At 39.7% G+C, this 23,112-nt stretch overlaps 1 protein-coding gene across 1 annotated transcript in view; it reads right to left on the bottom strand.

The window, feature by feature from the left end:
* The window catches only part of LOC143112743 (glutamate receptor 4-like), a 203,983-nt gene that overhangs the window by 126,425 nt on the left and 54,446 nt on the right, over positions 1–23,112 (bottom strand). The window contains exons 3-4 of the mRNA XM_076275008.1: positions 5,654–5,893; positions 3,343–3,527 (exon numbers count right to left, since the gene is read on the bottom strand). Coding sequence (XP_076131123.1) covers positions 3,343–3,527; positions 5,654–5,893 — 425 coding nt within the window. The remainder of the gene's footprint in view (positions 1–3,342; positions 3,528–5,653; positions 5,894–23,112) is intronic.

Below are 23,112 nucleotides of genomic sequence, written 5' to 3'. Positions count from 1 at the left end.
ATCGACGACGGACTCGATTTTGTTCCGGTGCTGGGCCCACCGGAGCAACACAGAGGACGATGAGTTTGCGCTCCGGTGCTGAGCCCACCAGAGGACCCACTGCCCTGCTGCTTATTTATACTTACACTGACACACATACACATACTGGGTTTTCGCCTCGAGCGACCGGTGAGTCGGATGTTCATCGCAGTGGTTGCTGCCCTGCCTTCAGCTCAAGGAGCTGCATTTCTGGCAGCTCCAACGGGGGGGGGGTTATTTAATAGTATGATTAATACTATTTTGTGATGTGTATTCTTGTGATTTAATTTGAGTTGTGTATAGTGTATTGTCTTTCATACCGGTAACTTTAGCTTAAGCTAACTGTGTTGGCTAACCATTAGCTAACATCATCCCCTCAGAGTGAATAAATTCTGTATTGTTATATTTCATTATACTTCGGGTGTATTGGCAATTCCTTTAACTGCATTCACTACTAGTGTATTTACATTGATATTTACATTCTGTAGGAATACATTATACACTAGCCTAAGGTAAGTGTAGTATTTTTTACAATGGAGGCACCGCGCTATTATTGTCCTTAATTTTAGCCTACTGTTATTCAGGATTATTCCACTGCTTGGTTGAATTTCCCATTGTCCTACGTAATTTAGAACGACCATTAACCGTATGTTATCTGCACACCTATGAAGTAGATCCATTTTTTTGGCCGTATCACACTTGTATATTATACAAGTGTGATATTATAATTCGCCGAACTCTTTGTGAAGTTTAAATGAACTTTCGTTGCATCCGAGCTGTAAAATGCAGACGTTCAGAACATTGCAACATTGTAGCATATGACGGAGGTGGCTTTTAGCTAGATGGATGACAGCAGGCTAAGTAAAATAGCGATGTTTCAAAGCTAAAGTTCATCAGAATCTTGGGATACGCCCGCTTGACAACGGGAGAGATAGAACTAACGACTGGCCTTTGGCCTTAGCAACCATCCATTTAGAACTAGTAACGGCAGTTTGTCCTGTGAGTTGAGAAATTAGTTGATATGTGTCGGAAGAAATTAGTTCTACAAACAAGACAGTTTTAGCGATTAAAACGTTTAAATTGTAACAGGAAATGAACACAACACAAGTGGCAACAGTGGAATAAGCGGGATAATGGACTCCACGGTGGTCTGTTCACAGAAGTTAATGCACTACGAGGTTTAAACGGCCCGCCGCTTCGCGTCGGGGCCGTTTTACAACCTCGACCGTGCATTAACTTCTGTGAACAGACCACCGTGTCGTCCATTATCCCTTAAATCTCAGCCAGCTCACCATTCCACCGCTGAGAATTCAGGATCCTGTTTGTTTGCGCCATTGTTTTATGTATTGTAACTAGTGCCTGTGCACACCCGTTAAGAAGGGGTTACAAGAGTAAAAAATAATGATAATCTTGCACACTTCACTGTTTGCCCATGGCAGGTTAAATGATTTCTTGTTAAGGTGATTTACTTTGCATATTATTCAGGCCTATACTAGATGGCTAGTTGCCATGGCTACATGAAAAATCAATAATTGATTAATTGATAAAATACCAAAATCTACATATTTAATTATCACAACTTCTATCTATAGAAGTGCACACAAGATTCTTATATCAAGTACCTGACAGAACACAACTTACTGTGTTCCAAGTTTGTGCAAAAGCATTTGCCTCACTCCTAGCTCAGGCTCATTCTCCAGCAGTGGAAATCTGAAACCACCTTCTCTCTTTTGCTGGATAAAAGACATTTTTCCCCCTTTTTTAGCCCTGGAAAAACTGAAGAACTGAACCTCTAGTAAGTTTTATTTCTAGAATTACTGAAAGCTTACATAAATGCTCAAAGCTCAAAGTTTTAAACAAGAAAGATGTGCTTGCTACACTTCTGAAACGATTTGGTAAGAGTTCAATCCACCAATTTAAAATTAATTTCACTGCTGCCCATGAAAGTTGTAAAACAGAAAATTCAGAAACAAGCATCAATGGGATCCTTTCCAGGTGGACCTGCCGAGCAATACACTTGTTACTTTACATTTGCTATTAGGTATGTCTGGGGTCACCCAGGCTAGGTTGTTTGGGCACAGTCTGTAATCTGTTTTATAAACATGTGGGGTATACAGTTATTCAATTACCAGTACATAATTAGGTTCAGGTTTAGGTTAATTAGATTCATACATAATTCAGGGTGGTCTGTTTTAATGTTGTATTATGCTTACATGGTGGACCCATTCGTTTTTTACGGAACCCTTATAATATATTTTTTGTTGTATATCCAGAAAACGTGCACTCATTTTATTAAATGTGCTCATTTTACTAAATTGTGTGAACGCTTTATTAAATTGTAAGCTCATTTTACTAAATTGTGCTCTCAATTTAGTAAATGTTGTTTGTTGGCTGTATGTTTCTTTGTTATGCAAACATTGATGTTAAAGAAAAACAATAGTACCAATAGTACCAAAAGTATCCCAATTATAAAATAACATTCACAGTGTTAAAGTAATAACATTATGGCAATAAGTACCTGTCGTACTTTTAATGTGTATGTACATGTGTTGTGATGATGTCAGCAGTATTGGTCCATGTGTGTGTGTGTGTGTGTGTGTGTGTGTGTGTGTGTGTGAGAGAGAGAGACGGGGTCTCGAGATGTGCTAAAGTTGCATGTTTACATGCAATGATGTCTGATCAGTGTGTGGTTCTGACAGGACTGACACATCACCACTGATACTTTTTCTTCAGTTACTGTAATCTTGATATCCTGTGATTGTGTGATCTTGGACTTGGTTGGATTTTAGTGGGTTATATGCTTGCCCCCTTGTCATTTTCAATATAAATCTGCACTGCTCAGACAGTACAGGGCTCACACTAAAATAAACAAAGACTATCTATGTTTGGTAGGTATTTATGACATGACATTACAACCTTTTCAAACTTATTCTATCAATGGAAACACCCTGTATTAACTTCACCCCGTTGCACTAATTAAACTCATTTATACATTTAAACACACAATATCTAATAAAATATATGCTATATCTCCGTTTTTGAAAACATGAATAAGTCATGTTATTTAATTGTGTATTTCAAGTAATATCAATTAAATTGCAGTTGTGTTGTTTCGATTGAGTAACAATAAATCAAAATAATAATAACTAAATACAGTTCCACTGAAATTACTTGGAAAACAAAATATAAAAATAATATTTATGAAAATTCATCTAAATGGAGGATATAGCGTTTTGTAACCAATCTCTTCATATGTTTATCAACTAATATTTTTATTATATTTTTATAGCAGATTGATAATTACAATTAAGATGACTGTCCCACCTGTTCCAGCATATTTGTCAGTCTTTCTGCTTCCAGATCTATGACATACAGCTTCTCTTGCCGGCGGTCTAGGTCGTCAAGAAGTTGACGATAACTTGCATCATTGAACTTTTCCACACAGATAGCACTGACTTGCCAACCATTCTGTCCAGCCTTTTCCATGATGGACTGAAGTATCGAATACCCTGCATGATCAAATTCATATTTGTAATAATTAGTATATGCATAATACTATACTTAACATGTCCACAAATGTTGCCATCATGTTTAAAGAATAACATTTTTAACAGTACATGTAGTGAAGGATTAATAATAGTTTGTATTCAACACATTTATCCTACTCAATTTTATTTAGTCATTGTAACATCAATATTTGTGACACCTTGTGACTACAACTGAAACAATATGTCATAAGAGGAAGATTTGATTTTTCATAAATAGAAAATATGTTGACATGTATTTCAAATTGTTTAAAAAACAAAAAATTTAAAAAAGACTTTTTCCATCAAAATTAAATATGTATTGAATATAAACATATACCATTTTAAAACCTTTTAAAATATATACAGTCTAAAAACAATTACATCCATGCCTCCATGAACATGCACCTGATAAAGTAATCACTCCCATACCAATAGCCTTTGAAATTTGTGCTTTTGCATTTGGTCTACGCTCAACGGTACACAACACCCCAGTTAACGGCATGCTCATGTAAAATTCCTATATCCATATCCACGAACCTGTGTCGTGGCGTGAAAAGGCAGAACCGCGACACACCCTTTCTAGTGTTTCACGCAATACTTTATAGCCGCATAAGCAATTACACACATCTCCCGCTTTACTTCCTGGTAGCCTACGTTATCCAAAAATAAATAAATAAATAAATCATAATTTCATACCTCTCGTTGCTTTCATTGTAGACCAGGTGTTCAACTTTACCAAACAGTATAGAAGTAAACCCATTCTCCTTGCTCTGCTCTCTCTCGCTCTACCTCCCTCTCTCGCTCAATGGAAACGTGTGACTCGGCCAACACAATCCAAATAAAACATTCACAATTGTGAAAGCAAGGACGCATAGAAGACGACTAGCTAAATTACTATTAAATCTGCTTAGCATCATTAGCATGCTGCACATTCAAAACTCTTGCATTCAAGTTGACTGATCATCTCAATACCAGTGTTTCCCAAAAGGGCCTGTCCCAAGGAGAACAAGTATTACCTTGAAACTTAAACACACATGGGGAGCCAGAGACTTTCTAATGAGGAGACACAGCACTCAAAAAATCCTCCATAGAAATGCATGGGGTGAGTTTGTAACACCGTTATCTACACATATTCCACCCCTTCCTCGGCAAAACGTCGACATGTGAATACATTGAGCCAATCATGTGATGTGTGATATGAATACATTAAGCCAATCATATGGTGTGTTGTGAAGACATCGTGCCAATCATGTGTTGTGAACTCGCCGCTGGAGCAAGATTGGTGTTGTGAAGCCTTGCGCACGCACATTTCTGCCGAATAGGATGCCAGATGAGCCCAAAAAGCGTTGCAATATGGCCGCCGAGTGGAGGGACTTGCCTAAAAGGACTTTGGGGAAACTGAACAGTCCAATCAGTAGACTATGATAAGCTAGCCAACTATGCTACTTTGTTTACAATATTTCCAGGCTTCAACCAGACAGCTGAATTAAAGAGGTAGAGTTGTAATAGAAATAGTAGGCCTAGGCTATAAGCTAATCTGCATAAAGTGTGCTGTCATAAATATCAGGATATAAAATAATACAGATATATTATATATTATATTGTAATCCTCTGGTGTTTTAAGGTAGGCTATTGAAATGTTATTTAATAAAATGTCTAGCCCCCCCCCCACAAAAAAGACAAATCGAGGTTCGTATCGAACCGTGGGTCAAAAATCCTATACTACTCTGGCATCTGACAATAACACTAAAGCGGCTGTGGTAAACGGTAGCAATGCTGGACGTTTGAAATCCCTGATCAATTATTATTGGTTAAACTTGACCAGTGATTTCAAGGCTAATGCAAAGTCTATGCCTGTTATGATGCTAGAGTCGGAAACGTTTCCCAATTGTAAGAGGCCAGACTCTCTTCACAAAGTAGTGAGTCTGAGTCTGGACAGCAGGCTATATACTCATCACTGACACTGATTAAAAAGAGTCTGTAGAGATGCACCTGACTTGTTTGCACCTTCCAGTCACAACTGAAATGATGATTATGTGAATTTGCTACAGACTTTACTGTTTTCATTTTCATTCATATTTTTTGTTTTTAGTTTCACCATTCCTTACCACGGTCAGTGTCATACAGGAAGACAAAGCGGTTCCAGTCATAGTGGCCTAGGAGGCTAAGAAGTGCTCCTCGTATAGATGGGCGAAGCTGTAGTGCAAACTGGCTTTCTCCTTCAGTGGGGAAACTGGGGGTTATAAGAGAGATGTGTAGGGCTCCACAGAATGATGTCAGCGTGTGCACAGAACGCTTGTCGTACAGGCCGAAGATTGCAAATACCCCTCGTGAATACTGTGAGCAAACTGTAAGGGAAAAAAAAAATCATTAGATGTCTGATAACAACAACTGAAAGCTACAGCTCAAAAGCTCATTTCAAGCATCAGTAAGCACATTATTCATCAACAGTGTTGGTCAACTTACTCAGGAATTGCAATAAGTTTTACGTTGGGTGATACATTTTACTATCCTTTAAAAAGCAGTTTACTTCACTACCCCTTTTTTACCCACAAAATTTAGACAATTGGACTAGGAGAAAACACAAACTTGTGGTGTTCATGCATACCACACATTAAGGTATGGAATAAAAAAAAACAATTGTTTTCTGACATTTTGAAAATCAAATTGGACTTCCATTACCCCAACTGTGACTATTTACAGTGATAATATGCAATATTACTATGCATTACTGTTGCCAATAACAACATTATTATCTTTGGAAAACTGTTACTAAGGAAAGCAATAATATTAGATAGATAGATAGATAGATAGATAGATAGATAGATAGATACTTTATTGATCCCCAGGGAAAATTCAAGACAGTCTATAAATTGGGGCAGCCATGGCCTACTGGTTAGTGCTTCGGACTTGAAACCGGAAGGTTGCCGGTTCAAGCCCCGACCAGTAGGCATGGCTGAGGCATGGCTGAGCGCCGCTGTTGCTGCAGGCAGCTCACTGCGCCGGGATTAGTGTGTGCTTCACCTCACTGTGTGTTCACTGTGTGTTCACTGTGTGCTGAGTGTGTTTCACTAATTCACGGATTGGGATAAGTGCAGAGACCAAATTTCCCTCACGGGATCAAAAGAGTATATATACTTACACTTATATTTATAAATGCTTCATGCATTACTGCCCAAAAATGTTCCTAAATGGCTTGTCGACAAATGTGATTTAAATTTGTACTTTACTTTAAATAAAATGAGACAGTAAGCAAGACTTTTAAACAACTTGAGATTATACATGGTGTTTGGATATAGGTTATAGCATTAATCTATTTCATGTAGTTTGTTTCTTAAAGTGGCATAACTGTGACACTCTTCCTTGTTAGAAGCATAAATCATGCATTTGGTGGGGCACAAAAGTAAGGTTAGGTGTGAAAAGGTAAATATGCAAGGGATAATGCACAACATGGCATCCAGGTATCAGAAGCTGTGTTAAACCTATATCTTGTGTTGATATTAGATGAGTGGGAAACTTCAACAAATATCCTTCAGCAAAACTATATTTGTGGACATGCAACACAAATAACTGTGCTGTCATTCATAAATTGTGTAATTCAGACTACAGACTAAAGTTCAAAATACAAAGTAAATGGCAAATGTCTGACGTCTGACGAAGATATCATTTCAAATATGGGTAGCTTCACGATCAGGGTAAGTGCTTGATGTTTTCTACAAACTGTGGTACTGAGGACTAGGGTGGTGGTACTGTGGTACTGAGGACTAGGGAGGTCAGCACATTCAGTAATTGGAAGCTCAGCTGGAAATTGTTAGATTAGCACTGAACAATAGCAGGACATGTTTGAAAAGAGAAGGAGAAGTAGAGCTGGGAAAGTGAGATGATGAAGGGCTCTATTTTGACGATCAGAAACGTGACGCAAAGCTTATTCTTATCTTACTCCCAGTCAGTGGCGGATTTTGCTTCACTTTTATTAAGCCTTGCGCCCAGGGGTGTGGCAGAAGGTGTGGTCTGGTGCATGATCCTAAAATCGCTATCTTACACCCTCTAAAAGTCATTACGCCACTGACCAAGAAAAACCTGGTCTATGGCAAAAGGCGCATTTAAAGCACAGCTGAAGACTCACTGTCACGAGATGTAAGCAGTCCTTAGCAAGCAGTCGCAAACGACTTCTTTGCAGGATAAATAGCCTTAGGATTTTAATTCAGTCATTCGAACATTATTGGGGTAAGGGTTGCATTTTCAGGCTACCTTTTCGATTACGGTATTTTCCGTAATCGAAACTATATAAGTCGCACTTTTTTTCATAGTTTGGCTGGTCCTGCGACTTATAGTCAGGTGCGACTTATATATGAAAAAAATATATAATTGAACATGTTTTTAAATGTTAATTTATATTAACTGACATGAACCCTACAGCCGCGAGAGAGCGCTCTCAAATGCACAAGTCCTGTGCACTTTCAGTCAGAGATTAGTGCTTGCACTATGCCTGAAACACACGTGCATACCTAAATTGTCAAATTATGGCCGGGAATCTATTTATAGCCGGGCCTCAGATTTGGACAAATAAAAGCCAGTATTATTTTGTTTCAATTTAACTCAGTGGTCACCAAACTACGGCCCGCCACCTCATTTTGGGTGGCCCCCCAAAACATGTCTGTGGTATGTACCATCCGGCCCGCACGGGAGTACGACATCGTCAAACTATAACCTCAGCAATTTCCCCCATTCATTCTCTATGGCGAGTCTTAACAGTACACATGTTAATACTCTTTTTGTCCACTGGTGGTTGTTTTGGCGCTGTTTCGCGTTTGCCATCGAAAACGGAATGAAATGTAGAGGCCTACCTGCAAACAATGTAAGAGGCCTATGCTGACAGCATCAGTGCTCAAAGTATTCTAAAAGTTTATCCATTAATTGTTAATAACTAACTAACGTCTATTCAAGTCATATTTCTGGGACTTTCTGGGATAATTATTTATATTTTTTATTCACTCGTTCAAATGTTCATACAAAGAGTTCACAAAGTTCTCATAAGGTGAGTAAAAGTTAGAATGGTGGTAATTTCAGACCACTTCAGCACTTCCTAAAATTCTCAGAGTTTGAGAACTTTAAATTATGGGTAAGGCTATTTGTACCCCTGGTACAATTAGCAGTGTATGCTATTCGTACCCTGGTGCAATAAGAAGTGAATTCTTATGTGCATTTAATCTGGCAAATTGATCACACAATGTAATAATATAAAAAAAAAAAAACAAGCAACATGTTTTTTTTGTTGTTACATAACAGAGTGTGAATAGCTCAGCTGTGTAATAGACACTCTGAATAAGGTATGCTGTTTGCATCAATGTACAGTTAGAAGTGGATGCTATTTGTACCCAGGTGTTTATAGTACTGCATGCTATTTACACCCTGGTGCATGAACTAGCTAATTGTTGCAATCAAAACTTCCGTTTGAGAACCGATTTCTTGTTCAAATTGCGCGCCTTCTCTCCAGAGACGTTGGTACACATGCACACTCACTCCGCATCACACGGGAATCGAACCGCGGTCTCCTGCGTGCCAGCCCTTGCCTGTGATCACTGCACTATCTGCTTCAACAAGAACTTAAGGTTTGCAGGTAAACTAATAGTTTATGGGCCTGAACGTCATTCACGAAATTTCTATTAGCTAACAAACTGACGGTTGTATGTGTTCACTGAACAAAGATTATGAAAATAAAACACAACTTTTCCATCTCAACTTTAATTTGAACAGATATTAGTGCTGAAACCGTTCAGAATTCTTCACTTTCTGCTGACGAAAAAACGAATGTCGGCCATGTTTTTTGGGCACGCGAGCAACATGTTTTTGTTGTTATGTAACAGGGTGTGAATAGCCCAGTTGTGTGGCCAAGGCTATTCGTACCAGGGGTACGAATACACACTTCGTTAAATTATTTGTAGGATATTCACAACATGTGCTGTGTATTCAAAGACTTCAGAGTTCACACATTTTTAATAAAATATACTTTTGGGACTCCCTGCTAATACTTTATGGAATGCAAAAGTATTTTTATTAGTAGGCCTATTATTTAATTTGAGCTACATTTTACACTGATATGGCAATGATGGCAATATAAACACAGCTAACAATGGTATTAAATTGCAATAGCCTATGATTAAATGTAATGGAATATTCAACTAAGGTAGACTGCTGTTCACAGCACTAAGCTATTTATGGTTACTGATATACTCTTAGAGCCAGGCATAGTGAGCTGGCCCTCGGAAGAAAAAGTTTGGGGACCACTGATTTAACTCATAAAAGAGCTCTTCTTAATATTTTATAATGTTGGTTGGTATTGTTGCCAATGAAAAGTCATTGTCCTACACCATGAGTCTCCAACACATTGCCCTCATTGCTCTCAAGCTAGTTGCATGCCGCCCCCTTCTGAGCTAGAGGCTGAAGCAGTAACCTACATTTAAACACAATTGTTGCTGGCAGGCATCAGCCTATGAATTTTATAAAAAGTAAATCATGCATAATTTAAAAAATAACTACATTTAGGCTATCTTAGACCTCTTTGGCTATACGGAATAAGGTTTCCCTTGCAGCACAGCACACGTTCTATGAATGAATGAAAGTGGATACCTTATCTCGAAATAAGTGGATGGCAATCGAAATCCCGACACTACATGAAACTTAATAGTGAGCCATTAAATACCCCACAGATTTCAGTGGTCATCAGTCCCGATATTTAGCAATATAATCAAACAGTCCAAACGTAAATTAAATCTCAAATTGAACATCTGCTTTTGATAGCCTATGCCGCTCCAAATGAAAAGTAGGCCTATGTCTCACAATAAAACGCAAGAAATAAAGGCCTAGCTGACTCGGAATAAAAGCCATGGCCAAATAAAGGTGCTGTGCTTTGCACAGCCTAAATTTGAGGATTTACGAGTCTCCTAAACATTCCTCACCCGTTATCTAGACATGCATGAAAACATTTGAAAACAAAACTCACTGCCATGTAATATTTGATCGCTGTTTTGCTATTATCTTTAACGTAATGAATACGCACAGAAAGTGAAAGTAGGCCTACTGTGCGCTCCTGTCTGTTCACGTCCGCAATAGATTATAACGTTCCTCAAATGGAGAAGTCATCCATGTTCTCTCGCGTTATAGGCGGTCATGCTTCTGTGTTTGCAAAATTCCTGACGGCTCCTGATTGCTAAACGTTTGTTTTCCTTTCCTGTCGATAGCAGTTGATGTTGAAGCACCTATAGGCTATAATTTGACTTCAGCAGTGACAAATCCTGCTGAGAGAGAGAGAGAGAGCAACGAGAGAGAGGCACCCCCAAAGTGGTCCTGCGCACGCGCGTGTGTCTCTGCATGGGGTTCAATTGAAGTCAGAGTTGGTCCGTCCAGTCAATAGTCCCGCATTCAGGCCGCTCCATTTTAGATTAATGTCAGACAGCCCTGTAAAATGTGTGGGAATTTCTCGCATTATGATGGATAGATTTGCGGGACTTTTATTATTATGCTCAATACTAAGTAATAATTTATTCGCAATACCCGCAATCCCGCGCTGAAATTTAGACCCTGGTTTTAAATGTGCATCTTTTTTTCTCTCGCTCTCTGGAGGTGGCCAGCCGCTCTCTCGGAGGTTGCCAGCCGAGCAATTGTTCTGCTGCCAGCTTCTGCCAATATATCGTCCAAAATGCTTGATTGCATTGCATTCTCCACATTTGTAGCTAAATTTTCATGTACCACATCAGCATTTTTGTTCAGTGATTTTTGTAAATTGCTTTAAAAATTAGCGTCGGGCCCTTGTCAGCAACCTTCGGCTTGCCTCTTGCCACTATTCACTCATACGTCTTCAGTAACATTCCTGTAGAATTCTCAATATTTTTGGCCTCAATGTGTCCAGTTACATAGTCTGTCTGTTCTTGGTCTTGTATTTTGTTAAATAAATTTCTAAATATCACCTGCTTGCAGCAGCTTCGGTCTGCACTTGCTTTTAAAACCGCATCTTTTTTACTCTCCAGCATTTAATCTGCTGCCGGCTTGTCTCTCCACATCGTCCAAAATGCTTGATTGCATTGCATTCTCCACATTTTTAGTTACATTTTCATGTACCACATCCACATTTTTGTTCAGTGAATCTTTTGTAAATTGCTAATCTTTTGCTTAGCAATTACCTTCATGCCCTCCTCTTGGCTGCCTTCACTCCTTCGTCTTCATTAACATGAATCTTTTTGGCCTCAATAATCCAGTTACATAGTCTCTGTTTTTGGTTTTGGATTTTGTGAAATACATTTCTAAATAAATGTGACTTATAGTCCGGTGCGACTTATATATGTTTTTTTCCTGTTCATGACGGATTTTTTGACTGATGCGAGTTATACTCAGGAGCGACTTATAGTGTAAGTAAATAACTGTGTAGAACTGTTTTGCCTATGAGACCATGCCTTGAGTAGGTGAGTGCAGAATAAATGTAGTCACAAACAGGTCTCAGTAAAGCAAGGTTTAGTGGAATCTGTGCGTTCTACACAGTCTCGCATGCGAGCAGATTCCTTCAAATGCGCCGCTGACTGGCCAATGCGCTGTTTGAAGTTGTGCTGCTTGCTGTTAAAGAGAAGGACAGATCACTATCATTGGTTGAAAGGACTTACGCCCAAAACACACCCATGACTGATTAAGAAACAGAAGAACAACCTTTTTGAACAATGCGCCGACATTTGATAACAAAACCACCCCAAATGTGAACTGGACACTCCCCTAAATGTATTTAAGCTTTTCGCCACTGACCATGTGTTGTAGATCGGCAAAATAGGGCCCAAAGCCTTTGTCCCTGGTATGAGCCTGTAATTTTTCTGTTAATTCGATGCAAGTGAAATTGTTTTGTGGCCTGGAATTCTGAGGAGCGGAGTGGATAGCAGATCAGCCAAAAGTGCGCTGTCACCCAATAACCAACATTTTCTGTCACACAGTTTTTGTCCACTCCAAACATTTTCCATATGCTGTAAAAAGTACATTATGTATGATAATGCAACTTATTCTACCATACATCATAAAACTTTAAAAAGACTTGGAAAAGTTGTTTTGAAAGACTAGTCTTACACCCTCTCACATCTAAAGACAAGTCACAAATCGTATAGTCACGGACTATTTTGCAAGGACTAAGAATCTTGCAGGGTCACTATTTACAAGCCTGCGACTAGATTCCTTTTCATTATTTCCCGTCATGCACTTGATATCAACAGGAACTACCCATATAGTATATTCATATCAAAGTCATATTTTCGTGTTTCTGCAGCATTGTTTTATGTGTGACCTCCCCAACCTATGGTGTCATACATATAACAACATCAAATTAGATCATGTTACTTCTCCATATGCATGAGCAAGTGAAGGTGAATTGCTTAGATCTGTAATTTGTAATGGATTTTTGGGCAGGTCATTGGGCTGTCGAGTTGTTCTGTAAGTGGAGTAATACTAGCCTAACAACTTTGACCCTTCTTGTTTGGTGCTGGAGAGAGCTAACAATTGTTTTTATATTGTCTACATCACTATTTCTATGAGCCAAGACTAAAAGACTTGAGATACTATCAAAAACGTTTGATACTGTCGTAATGTCAAAACTAGAAAAAGACTGACTCGGACTGACTTAAAACAACAAAGATTGCCACCTTACATAAATTGATCTAGATGATGGGAGCAGTAAGATCCACCAGCTGCTTTAACTAAACCTATAGCCTAGGCCTACTATTTCTATTACAACTCTACCTCTTTAATTCAGCTGTCTGGTTGAAGCATGGAAATATTGTAAACAAAGTACCAGTTGGCTAGCTTATCATAGTCTACTAGTTGGACTGTTCAGTTTCCCCACGTGTGTTTAAGTTTCAAGGTAATACTTGTTCTCCTTGGGACAGGCACTTTTGGGAAACATTGCTATTAAGTCAACTTGAATGCAAGAGTTTTAACAAATATGTGCAGCATGCTAATGATGCTAACCGGATCTAGCTAGTCGTCTTCTATGCGTCCTTGCTTTCACGATTGTGAATGTTTTATTTGGATTGTGCAGGCCGAGTGACGCGTGTCCATATGTAATGGATGCCAGCTCGCTTAGCTGTGCTTGTGGAACGTTGGTAAACCTCACTCCCCGACGCCTCAAGAGTGCTGCTGGCATGCAAGCCAGTAGCCTGGGCTATTGGCTCAATTGTTAGCGCACTCGCCTCCCGATCCAAGGTGCTGCTGTTCGCAGGTTCGAGTCCGGGCATGTACAGGGCTGAACACTTTGCGGCATTTAGTGAGCCAAGAATAATTACGGTGCAGGCCTACTCCAAACTACAATACAATTTTGTCCATGATAACGATGGTATCACAGTGATTCTGAAATACTCTATTCATTGCAAGACAATTTGATCAACAGAAGAGGAAACTCCTGGAAAGGCTAAAAGTATGTGTTTGTTCACAGCTGTATTTGTATTTATTCAATACATCAGTTCTTAACAACCATAAATAACTTGTTTTATGTAAACAACAAAACAGTCCCACCTGACACCCCAGTGCTTCCAATACAATCATCCCACCCCATTTTGGATGTCTACAGAAGTTACCAAATATTTTTGGGGAAGAAAAATAATTGTGTGTGAATCACCTATATATATATTAGAGATGCACCGATATGGAATTTTAGGGCCGATAACGATAACCGATATTGGTTTGTTGTGGCCGATACCGATACGATAACCGATAATATTATTCTTGAAAAAAAATTGTGAAAAGTGATTTGGGGAAAGCATTTAATAAGCATAATTTTATTGCAGTAATTTTACCTACCACCAAATGATGGACAGAACTCATAATAGTCCTCAATAGTACGGCAGTAAACAACATAACAGTAGCCTAGCCCTACAGTATGTGTGGCTCCTTTAAGTGAACCTGACGTCAGTGAATTGCGAGTGAGCGGCTAGAGAGTTGAATCGTTTTCATTTAGGACTAAATGCTCATAAACGGCTCAGCTTGGAAAAAGTACAGTAATCAGAGTTTGTGAGGGAAACTTAGGTTTAGTTTCAACTGCGGGTAACTGAATAAAGCTGCAACTCCTCAGACTGTATCTTATGTCCGTCTACTCTGTTGCGCACAACCTGCTGCAGCAGAAATGAAAGGAGTTAGCCCCGAAGGTTTTAATTACTTATTATGATGACCTGTCTGGAACTGAAGCATGGATGTTTAGCATATTTCTAGGTAATAATACAAAACCCAAGCTAAAGTAATGCAAATATAATACTAAAACACAACTTAGAACTAGGCCTACTCGTCCCACTAACGAGTTTGTTTATTTGTTTCCCTGACCAGCGCGGTAAAGTGCAAACACACCAGCACAAACGAGGCTGAAGTTAATTTTCCGTTCCACCTTAAATAATGCAATTTTCTACCTCGTCCACAAGGGGCCAGTGTTGACCGCAAATCCGCGATAACACAGGCATGTGCCTGTTGCAGATGAACAGGCATTGTTCACAGACGTTCAAAAGCCTGTATATCTTTTTTCTGTTGACTCCACTGCCGAATGTTTTGAGAAATGTTGCCTTTTGTGTTCTATTAAATAATTTGGTAATTTGGGGGGGGGGGGCGGGGGTGTAGAGGGTGGCAGATTATGTAGTTTTTTCTTTATTTTCTGTGCTGGATCTTTTGATACATGTTGTGTTATGTTTTCTATTAAATCATTTTGTTCATTTTACACTGGGGGGGGGGGGGGCTATGTAGAGGGTGGCAGATTATGTAGTTTTTTCTTTATTTTCTGTGCTGGATCTTTTGATACATGTTGTGTTATGTTTTCTATTAAATCATTTTGTTCATTTTAAACTGGGGGGGTATGTAGTTGGTAGCAGATTTTCCCTACGGCCTACATGTCATTTTGCATCGGATTTTTCAACACATTCTAAAACTACACTCTCTCCTCTTTCCAATGACACCCCACTTGTGAAATTCTATGGTGGAAAATGGCATATTTAGCCCCTCTGAAAATATATGTATTTGTGAAATTGCAGAATTTCAGCACTTGAACAGGGACAGATATCCCATGAAGGATTTTGCAAGGGATATTTCACCACATTCTGAAACTACACTATCTCCTCTTTCCAATGACATCCCACTTGTGAAATTCTATGGTGGAAAATGCCCTTTTTTGCCCCTCTGAAAATACAGTATGTATTTTGTGAAATTGCAGAATTTCAGCACTTGAACAGGGACAGATATCCCATGAAGGATTTTGCAAGGGATATTTCACAACATTCTATAACTACACTCTCTCCTCTTTCCAATGACACCCCACTTGTGAAATTCTATGGTGGAAAAAGCCCTTTTTTGCCCCTCTGAAAATACAGTATATATTTTGTGAAATTGCAGAATTTCAACACTTGAACAGGGACAGATAGCCCATTAAGAATTTTGCAAGAGATGTTTCACCACATTCTGAAACTACCCTTCCTCCCCTTTCCAATGACACCCCACTTGTGAAATTCTATGGTGGAAAATGGCATATTTAGCCCCTCTGAAAATATAGTATGTATTTGTGGAAATTGCAGATTTTCAGCACTAGAACAGCGACAGATGTCCCATGAAGGATTTTGCAAGGGATATTTCACAACATTCTATAACTACACTCTCTCCTCTTTCCAATGACACCTAATTTGTGAAATTCTATGGTGGAAAATGCCCTTTTTTGCCCCTCTGAAAATACAGTATATATTTTGTGAAATTGCAGAATTTCAACACTTGAACAGGGACAGATAGCCCATGAGGAATTTTGCAAGGGATGTTTCACCACATTCTGAAACTACACTTCCTCCCCTTTCCAATGACACCCCACTTGTGAAATTCTATGGTGGAAAATGCCATATTTAGCCCCTCTGAAAATATAATATGTATTTGTGAAATTGCAGAATTTCAGCACTTGAACAGTGACAGATATACAATGAAGGATTTTGCAAGGGATATTTCACCACATTCTGAAACTACACTCTCTCCTCTTTCCAATGACACCCCACTTGTGAAATTCTATGGTGGAAAATGGCCTTTTTGCACTTTGAATATACAGTATGTATTTGTGAAATTGATGAATTTCAGCACTTGAACAGCCATACTCATCTCAGGAAGGATTTTGCAAGGGATGTTTCACCACATTCTGAAACTACACCCTCTCCTCATTCCAATGACACCCCCTATATGAAATTATATTGTTAAAAATGGCCCTTGAAAATAAAATGTATTTGAGAAATTGATTATTTTCAGCACTAGATTTGGTCTAGACTTCCCATTTGTCATGGGAAATTTATTTTGGCCTATTTTTCTGATTATACATTTTCAGCACTACATTTAGTCCCTATCACTTAAAAGTCATTTGCCACATTTCTGTCATTTTTGGGGCCATTAGTGTTTCTACCTTGTCTTATATGGGGGCAAGCATTGAAGCTGCATAGGGACCCTATAGGGCTAGTAGGATTTGTTATTATGCTTCTTTGTAGTGCCATGGGAGTCCATGGCAGCACATACAAATGTACATAGTAAAATGCTCAAACTTTGCACACTTATTCTACTCAGGCCACTTATTCACTTCAGGCCACTTTTCACACCTATATGTATCTCCACAATTGGAGATACATATAGAAAGAAACCTTGAGTGGATACAAGACTCAAGGGCCTGACCCATCTGCCTAGGGTCAGTTACAGGGCAGTAAGGTCTGTACTGTATACATAATAAATGAATAGGTTAGTTAGGTGTACAGAATAGAACACAACAACCTGAGGTATGTTACAAAGAGGTAAAATGGTTACATAACCAGTACGATGTATGCATGAATCCTATTTAGTGTCAGAAAATGTAAATAGTCCAATGTAGGGCATGTATTGTCCATAGGGATTAGGAATTGTCATATGTCAAGTACTGGGTAGCTAGGCTGCACGGGCCAGGAATCCAGACAAGGGGACTGCAATAGGCAATGGTAAGTGTTACGGCCAGCTCGTTCCCAGACCGAAACATAAAGAGGGACACGGACAACAAGGTTCAAACCAAATATATTAATTTATTAAAGTAAAGCACAAGGTTACCAATAGCAAAATGTCTAGGGGGAAATGAATGGGAGTGGTGGCGTGCGTGTATGAGTGTATGGATGTATGGATGCAAAGAAGCTAGTGAAGTAGGCCTAAAGACAAAGAAAGAGAAAGAGATGTAGAGTTAGAAATGAGGGGCGAGAGCAAAGTGTGAGAGAATCAAAGTGAGTGCCTGCAAGAAGTAAGAAAAATGCCTAATCAGAAAGATAGGGAACCCCTAATATAGCCCCACCCTAACCATAGGTGTAATCAATGAGGGTATTAGCCCAACCAGGCCCAGCCCTGCCCGTGCACTGACAGGAGAAGGCCTGAAGGGGCACAGGGTCATCACATAGGGCAGTCATAGGGATGGGAGTTCAGGTGCGATGAGGGCCAAACACAAGGATGGCTGATGACTGGTAATAGTTTATCTCACAAGTGAGGTAAGAGGGAAGAAAGAGAGATAAATAGTAGGTATTACTATAAGTCATGATGGTTAGTATTAATAAGTATATCAATGGTATTATATAGTGTTATACTATAGAGACAAAAGGCAAGAGAGGGAGAGAAGAGGGAGTTGAACTTGCCTAGGAGAGAAGAGGGAGTTGAATGGCAAGACAAAGACAAGAGGTAAGAGGGGGAGTTGAGAGAGAGAAAGAAGCAGAATTGTACGGCGTGATACATGAAAACTCCATGACAGCGCTATGCTACAGCAGCATACCTAAGGCATGGTGAAGGGTAGTCAGTTGCCACCATGACACGCATGACTAGGGCGCCAGTCACATGAGGACACAGCAGAGGTGGTCCATTCCAATAAAAACCCTGAAGTTCCACACTACACCATACCTAACTATGTGAGGCACTAAAGATGTATGTTTTAAGTCTAGACTTGGAAATAGGGAGGGTGTCTGCTAATAAAATTGATGGAGAGAGTTATTTCCAGAGGAGGGGTGCGCTGTAGCAGAAAGCTCTGCCTCTACTGTTGGGATTACAAGAAGTCTAGTATTCTGTGATCGTAGCAGTCTAGGTGGGTAATATGGTACTAAAAGATCTTTAATATAGGTGCCCAGCCATTTATGGCTTTGTATGTTAGAAGAAATATTTTTAAGTCAATGAGACTTTTAACAGGTAGCCAGTGTAAAGATCCTAGGATGGGGGAATTGTGTTCATATTTTTTGTGAGTGCTTCAGTGTTGACTGACCAGTCCAGTGTATTGTACAGATGTATCCCCAGATACTTGTAAGTGCTTACCACCTCCACATTGACCCCCTCAATGGTAACTGGGAGCAGAGCGGGCTTAGACCTCCGGACATTGCACAAAGTCCTTCACCAGGCTCCTATATTCCTCCTCCTGCCCATCCCTGATACACCCCACAATTGCAGTATCGTCTGAAAATTTCTGCATGTGGCATGACTCTGTGTTGTAGCAGAAGTCAGACATGTACAGGTTGAAAAGGACTGAAGAGAGCACTGCTCCCTGTGGCGCTCCAGTGCTGTTGATCACGGTGTCGGAGAGGCAGTTCTTCAGTCTGACGAATTGTGGCCGCTCTATCAGGTAGTCTGCAATCCAGGATACCAGATGAGCATCCACAATCATCTGCAGGAGTTTTTCACCCCGTCTGAGGGGTTGGATGGTGTTAAAAGCACTGGAGAAGTAAAGGAACATGATACTCACAGCACTCTTCCCCTTGTCCAGAGGAGGGGCGATGAGGGGTATTTGGTGGCTGTAGACTGGTGGCTTGTGAACAGCGTTAGTGTAGTCGCATTGTTCATGATCACGTTGTGGGGGAGGGGTGCATCAGCCTTTGATGGTGGAGGTGCATGTTGCACTGAGAGTGAGGGGTGAAGTGTAAACCGGCAGGCAAGCAAGCAAGAGCAGTGTCTGAATTTAGTTGACTTTGTACTCTGCACAATGACAATAAAGTTGAGTCCAATCTAATCTAATCTATCCCTAGTGACCAAACATCACCAACATTATTGACGTGGCGAATCCATGACCCAAGTCTGGTTTCGGTACGAGAAAGCATTGCCAAGATATGAGCTCATTTCCTGTAACTTTAGTACCTCCTCGTGGTCCAAGGTCACCAAATATATTGTGTGTCCTCGGGATGGGGTCCTAAGTCCATATACCAAGTTTTGTTTCGGTACGCGAAAGCATTGCTGATATATGAGCCTACATCCTGTGATTATAGCGCCCCCACAGTGGTAAAAAGACTCCACATTTATTGTGTGTTCTTAGGATGGGAAAACATATAAACACAGTGGGTGCCTTGCAGCTTCGATGCGGGGGATCCAATAATAGGAAAATGTACAAACACAATGGGTGCCTACACTGCTTGGTCCCGAATAATAGGAAAGCGTAAATATACAATTGGGCTTTGCTACTGGCCCCCAATAAGAAAAGGTAGAAACAGTAATGATGCTTCGCAGCTTCACTGATTGGCCCCCAAAATGACCGAAATGTGCCAAATGACTTGAGTGATAGGGAGAAAATGTAGTGTTGAAAGCCACAATCAGAATAATAGCTTGAGGATTTTGAAATTAAAAAAGCCTATTTTCTTGGATGGAATTGCTCATGAAGGAAGTCATTGGAAGAGGACACACTCAACTATTCATATACGGTGGAATTGTTTGCAACAAATCAGTCTTGACCAATAGGGACCAATTTTAGAGTATAAAAACTGCTATGAGAGAAATAGGCCATGGGAGTTCTAATCGAAAACAAAGCAATTTTATGCGATGGGGATTTCACATGGGGGTTGTCATTGGAAAGAAAAGCGAGTGTGAGTGTCAGAATGTGTTGAAACAGCCGATGCAAAGGACATTATGGGATGTGTGTAGCTGTTCAAGTGCTGAAATTCTGCAATTTCACAAATACATATTATATGTTCTAAGGGGTGGAAAGTTCACATTTCCAGGATAGAATTTCACAAGTGAGGTGTCATTGGAAAGAGGAGAGAGTGTAGTTTCAGAATGTGGTGAAAGATCCCTTGCAAAATCCTTCATGGGACATCTGTCGCTGTTCAAGTGCTGAAAATCTGCAATTTCCCAAATACATACTATATTTTCAAAGGGCCAAAAAGGCCATTTTCCACCATAGAATTTCACAAGTGAGGTGTCATTGGAAAGAGGAGAGAGTGTAGTTTCAGAATGTGGTGAAAGATCCCTTGCAAAATCCTTCATGGGACATCTGTCGCTGTTCAAGTGTTGAAAATCTGCAATTTCACAAATATATACTATATTTTCAGAGGGGCTAAATATGCCATTTCCACCATAGAATTTCACAAGTGGGGTGGCATTGGAAAGGGGAGGAAGTGTAGTTTCAGAATGTGGTGAAACATCCCTTGCAAAATCCTTCATGGGCTATCTGTCCCTGTTCAAGTGTTGAAATTCTGCAATTTCACAAATATATACTATATTTTCAGAGGGGCTAAATATGCCATTTTCCACCATAGAATTTCACAAGTGGGGTGTCATTGGAAAGAGGAGATAGTGTAGTTTCAGAATGTGGTGAAATATCCCTTGCAAAATCCTTCATGGGATATCTGTCCCTGTTCAAGTGCTGAAATTCTGCAATTTCACAAATACATATTATATTTTCAGAGGGGCTAAATATGCCATTTTCCACCATAGAATTTCACAAGTGGGGTGTCATTGGAAAGAAGAGATAGTGTAGTTTCAGAATGTGGTGAAACATCCCTTGCAAAATCCTTCATGGGCTATATGTCCCTGTTCAAGTGTTGAAATTCTGCAATTTCACAAATATATACTATATTTTCAGAGGGGCTAAATATGCCATTTCCACCATAGAATTTCACAAGTGGGGTGACATTGGAAAGGGGAGGAAGTGTAGTTTCAGAATGTGGTGAAACATCCCTTGCAAAATCCTTCATGGGCTATCTGTCCCTGTTCAAGTGTTGAAATTCTGCAATTTCACAAATATATACTATATTTTCAGAGGGGCTAAATATGCCATTTTCCACCATAGAATTTCACAAGTAGGGTGGAATTGGAAAGGGGAGGAAGTGTAGTTTCAGAATGTGGTGAAACATCCCTTGCAAAATCCTTCATGGGCTATCTGTCCCTGTTCAAGTGCTGAAATTCTGCAATTTCACAAATATATATACTATATTTTCAGAGGGGCTAAATATGCCATTTTCCACCATAGAATTTCACAAATGGGGTGTCATTGGAAAGAGCAGATAGTGTAGTTTCAGAATGTGGTGAAACATCCCTTGCAAAATCCTTCATGGGATATCTGTCCCTGTTCAAGTGTTGAAATTCTGCAATTTCAAAAATACATATATTTTCAGAGGGGCAAAAAAGGGCATTTTCCACCATAGAATTTTACAAGTGGGGTGTCATTGGAAAGAGGAGATAGTGTAGTTTTAGAATGTGGTGAAATATCCCTTGCAAAATCCTTCATGGGATATCTGTCCCTGTTCAAGTGCTGAAATTCTGCAATTTCACAAAATATATACTGTATTTTCAGAGGGGCAAAAAAGGGCATTTTCCACCATAGAATTTCACAAGTGGGGTGTCATTGGAAAGAGGAGATAGTGTAGTTTCAGAATGTGGTGAAATATCCCTTGCAAAATCCTTCATGGGATATCTGTCCCTGTTCAAGTGCTGAAATTCTGCAATTTCACAAATACATATTATATTTTCAGAGGGGCTAAATATGCCATTTTCCACCATAGAATTTCACAAGTGGGGTGTCATTGGAAAGAGGAGAGAGTGTAGTTTTAGAATGTGTTGAAAAATCCAATGCAAAATGACATGTAGGCCGTAGGGAATACATTTACTGTAGAAAAACTTCAAAATCTGCTACCAACTACATACCCCCCCCCCCCCCCGCGTAAAATGAACAAAATTATTTAATAGAAAACATAACACAACATGTATCAAAAGATCCAGCACAGAAAATAAAGAAAAAACTACATAATCTGCCACCCTCTACATACCCCCCCCCCCCTCTAAATTACCAAATGATTTAATACAACACAAAAGGCAACATTTCTCAAAACATTCGGCAGTGGAGTCAACAGAAAAAAGATATACAGCCTTTTGAACGTCTGTGAACAATGCCTGTTCATCTGCAACAGGCACATGCCTGTCTTATCGCGGATTTGCGGTCAACACTGGCCCCTTGTGGACGAGGTAGAAAATTGCATTATTTAAGGTGGAACGGAAAATTAACTCCCCCGCGATCTGAAAGCGGTCTCCCCCGCGGATCTGAAAGTGGTGCTAACTTCAGCCTCGTCCAGCACAAGACGGCTCTAGATAGGGCTGAGCTCCGCTCTGTTAAGGTTAAATGGCGGATCATTCACGAGAGGATTTTGAGATGCACAGATTCCCAAATGAACGCATATCCACAGATTTTGTTAGAGTGGTGAAATACATTCACACCGCTGACATTATATTGAGGAAAAAGTATAGCCAACCAAGCTCAAGTAGCTCAGTGTAGCCAAATGGACCTTACGTAGTCCTA

This window comes from Alosa pseudoharengus, unplaced genomic scaffold (assembly GCF_046254945.1).
Source record: "Alosa pseudoharengus isolate Yale_2024_CS ecotype anadromous, Long Island Sound unplaced genomic scaffold, YU_APseudo_1.1 YU_APseudo_1.1_scf_8, whole genome shotgun sequence".
Lineage (NCBI taxonomy): Eukaryota > Metazoa > Chordata > Actinopteri > Clupeiformes > Clupeidae > Alosa > Alosa pseudoharengus.
Note: the sequence above shows the minus strand (reverse complement) of the source record. Positions and strands in the feature narration are given on the sequence as shown.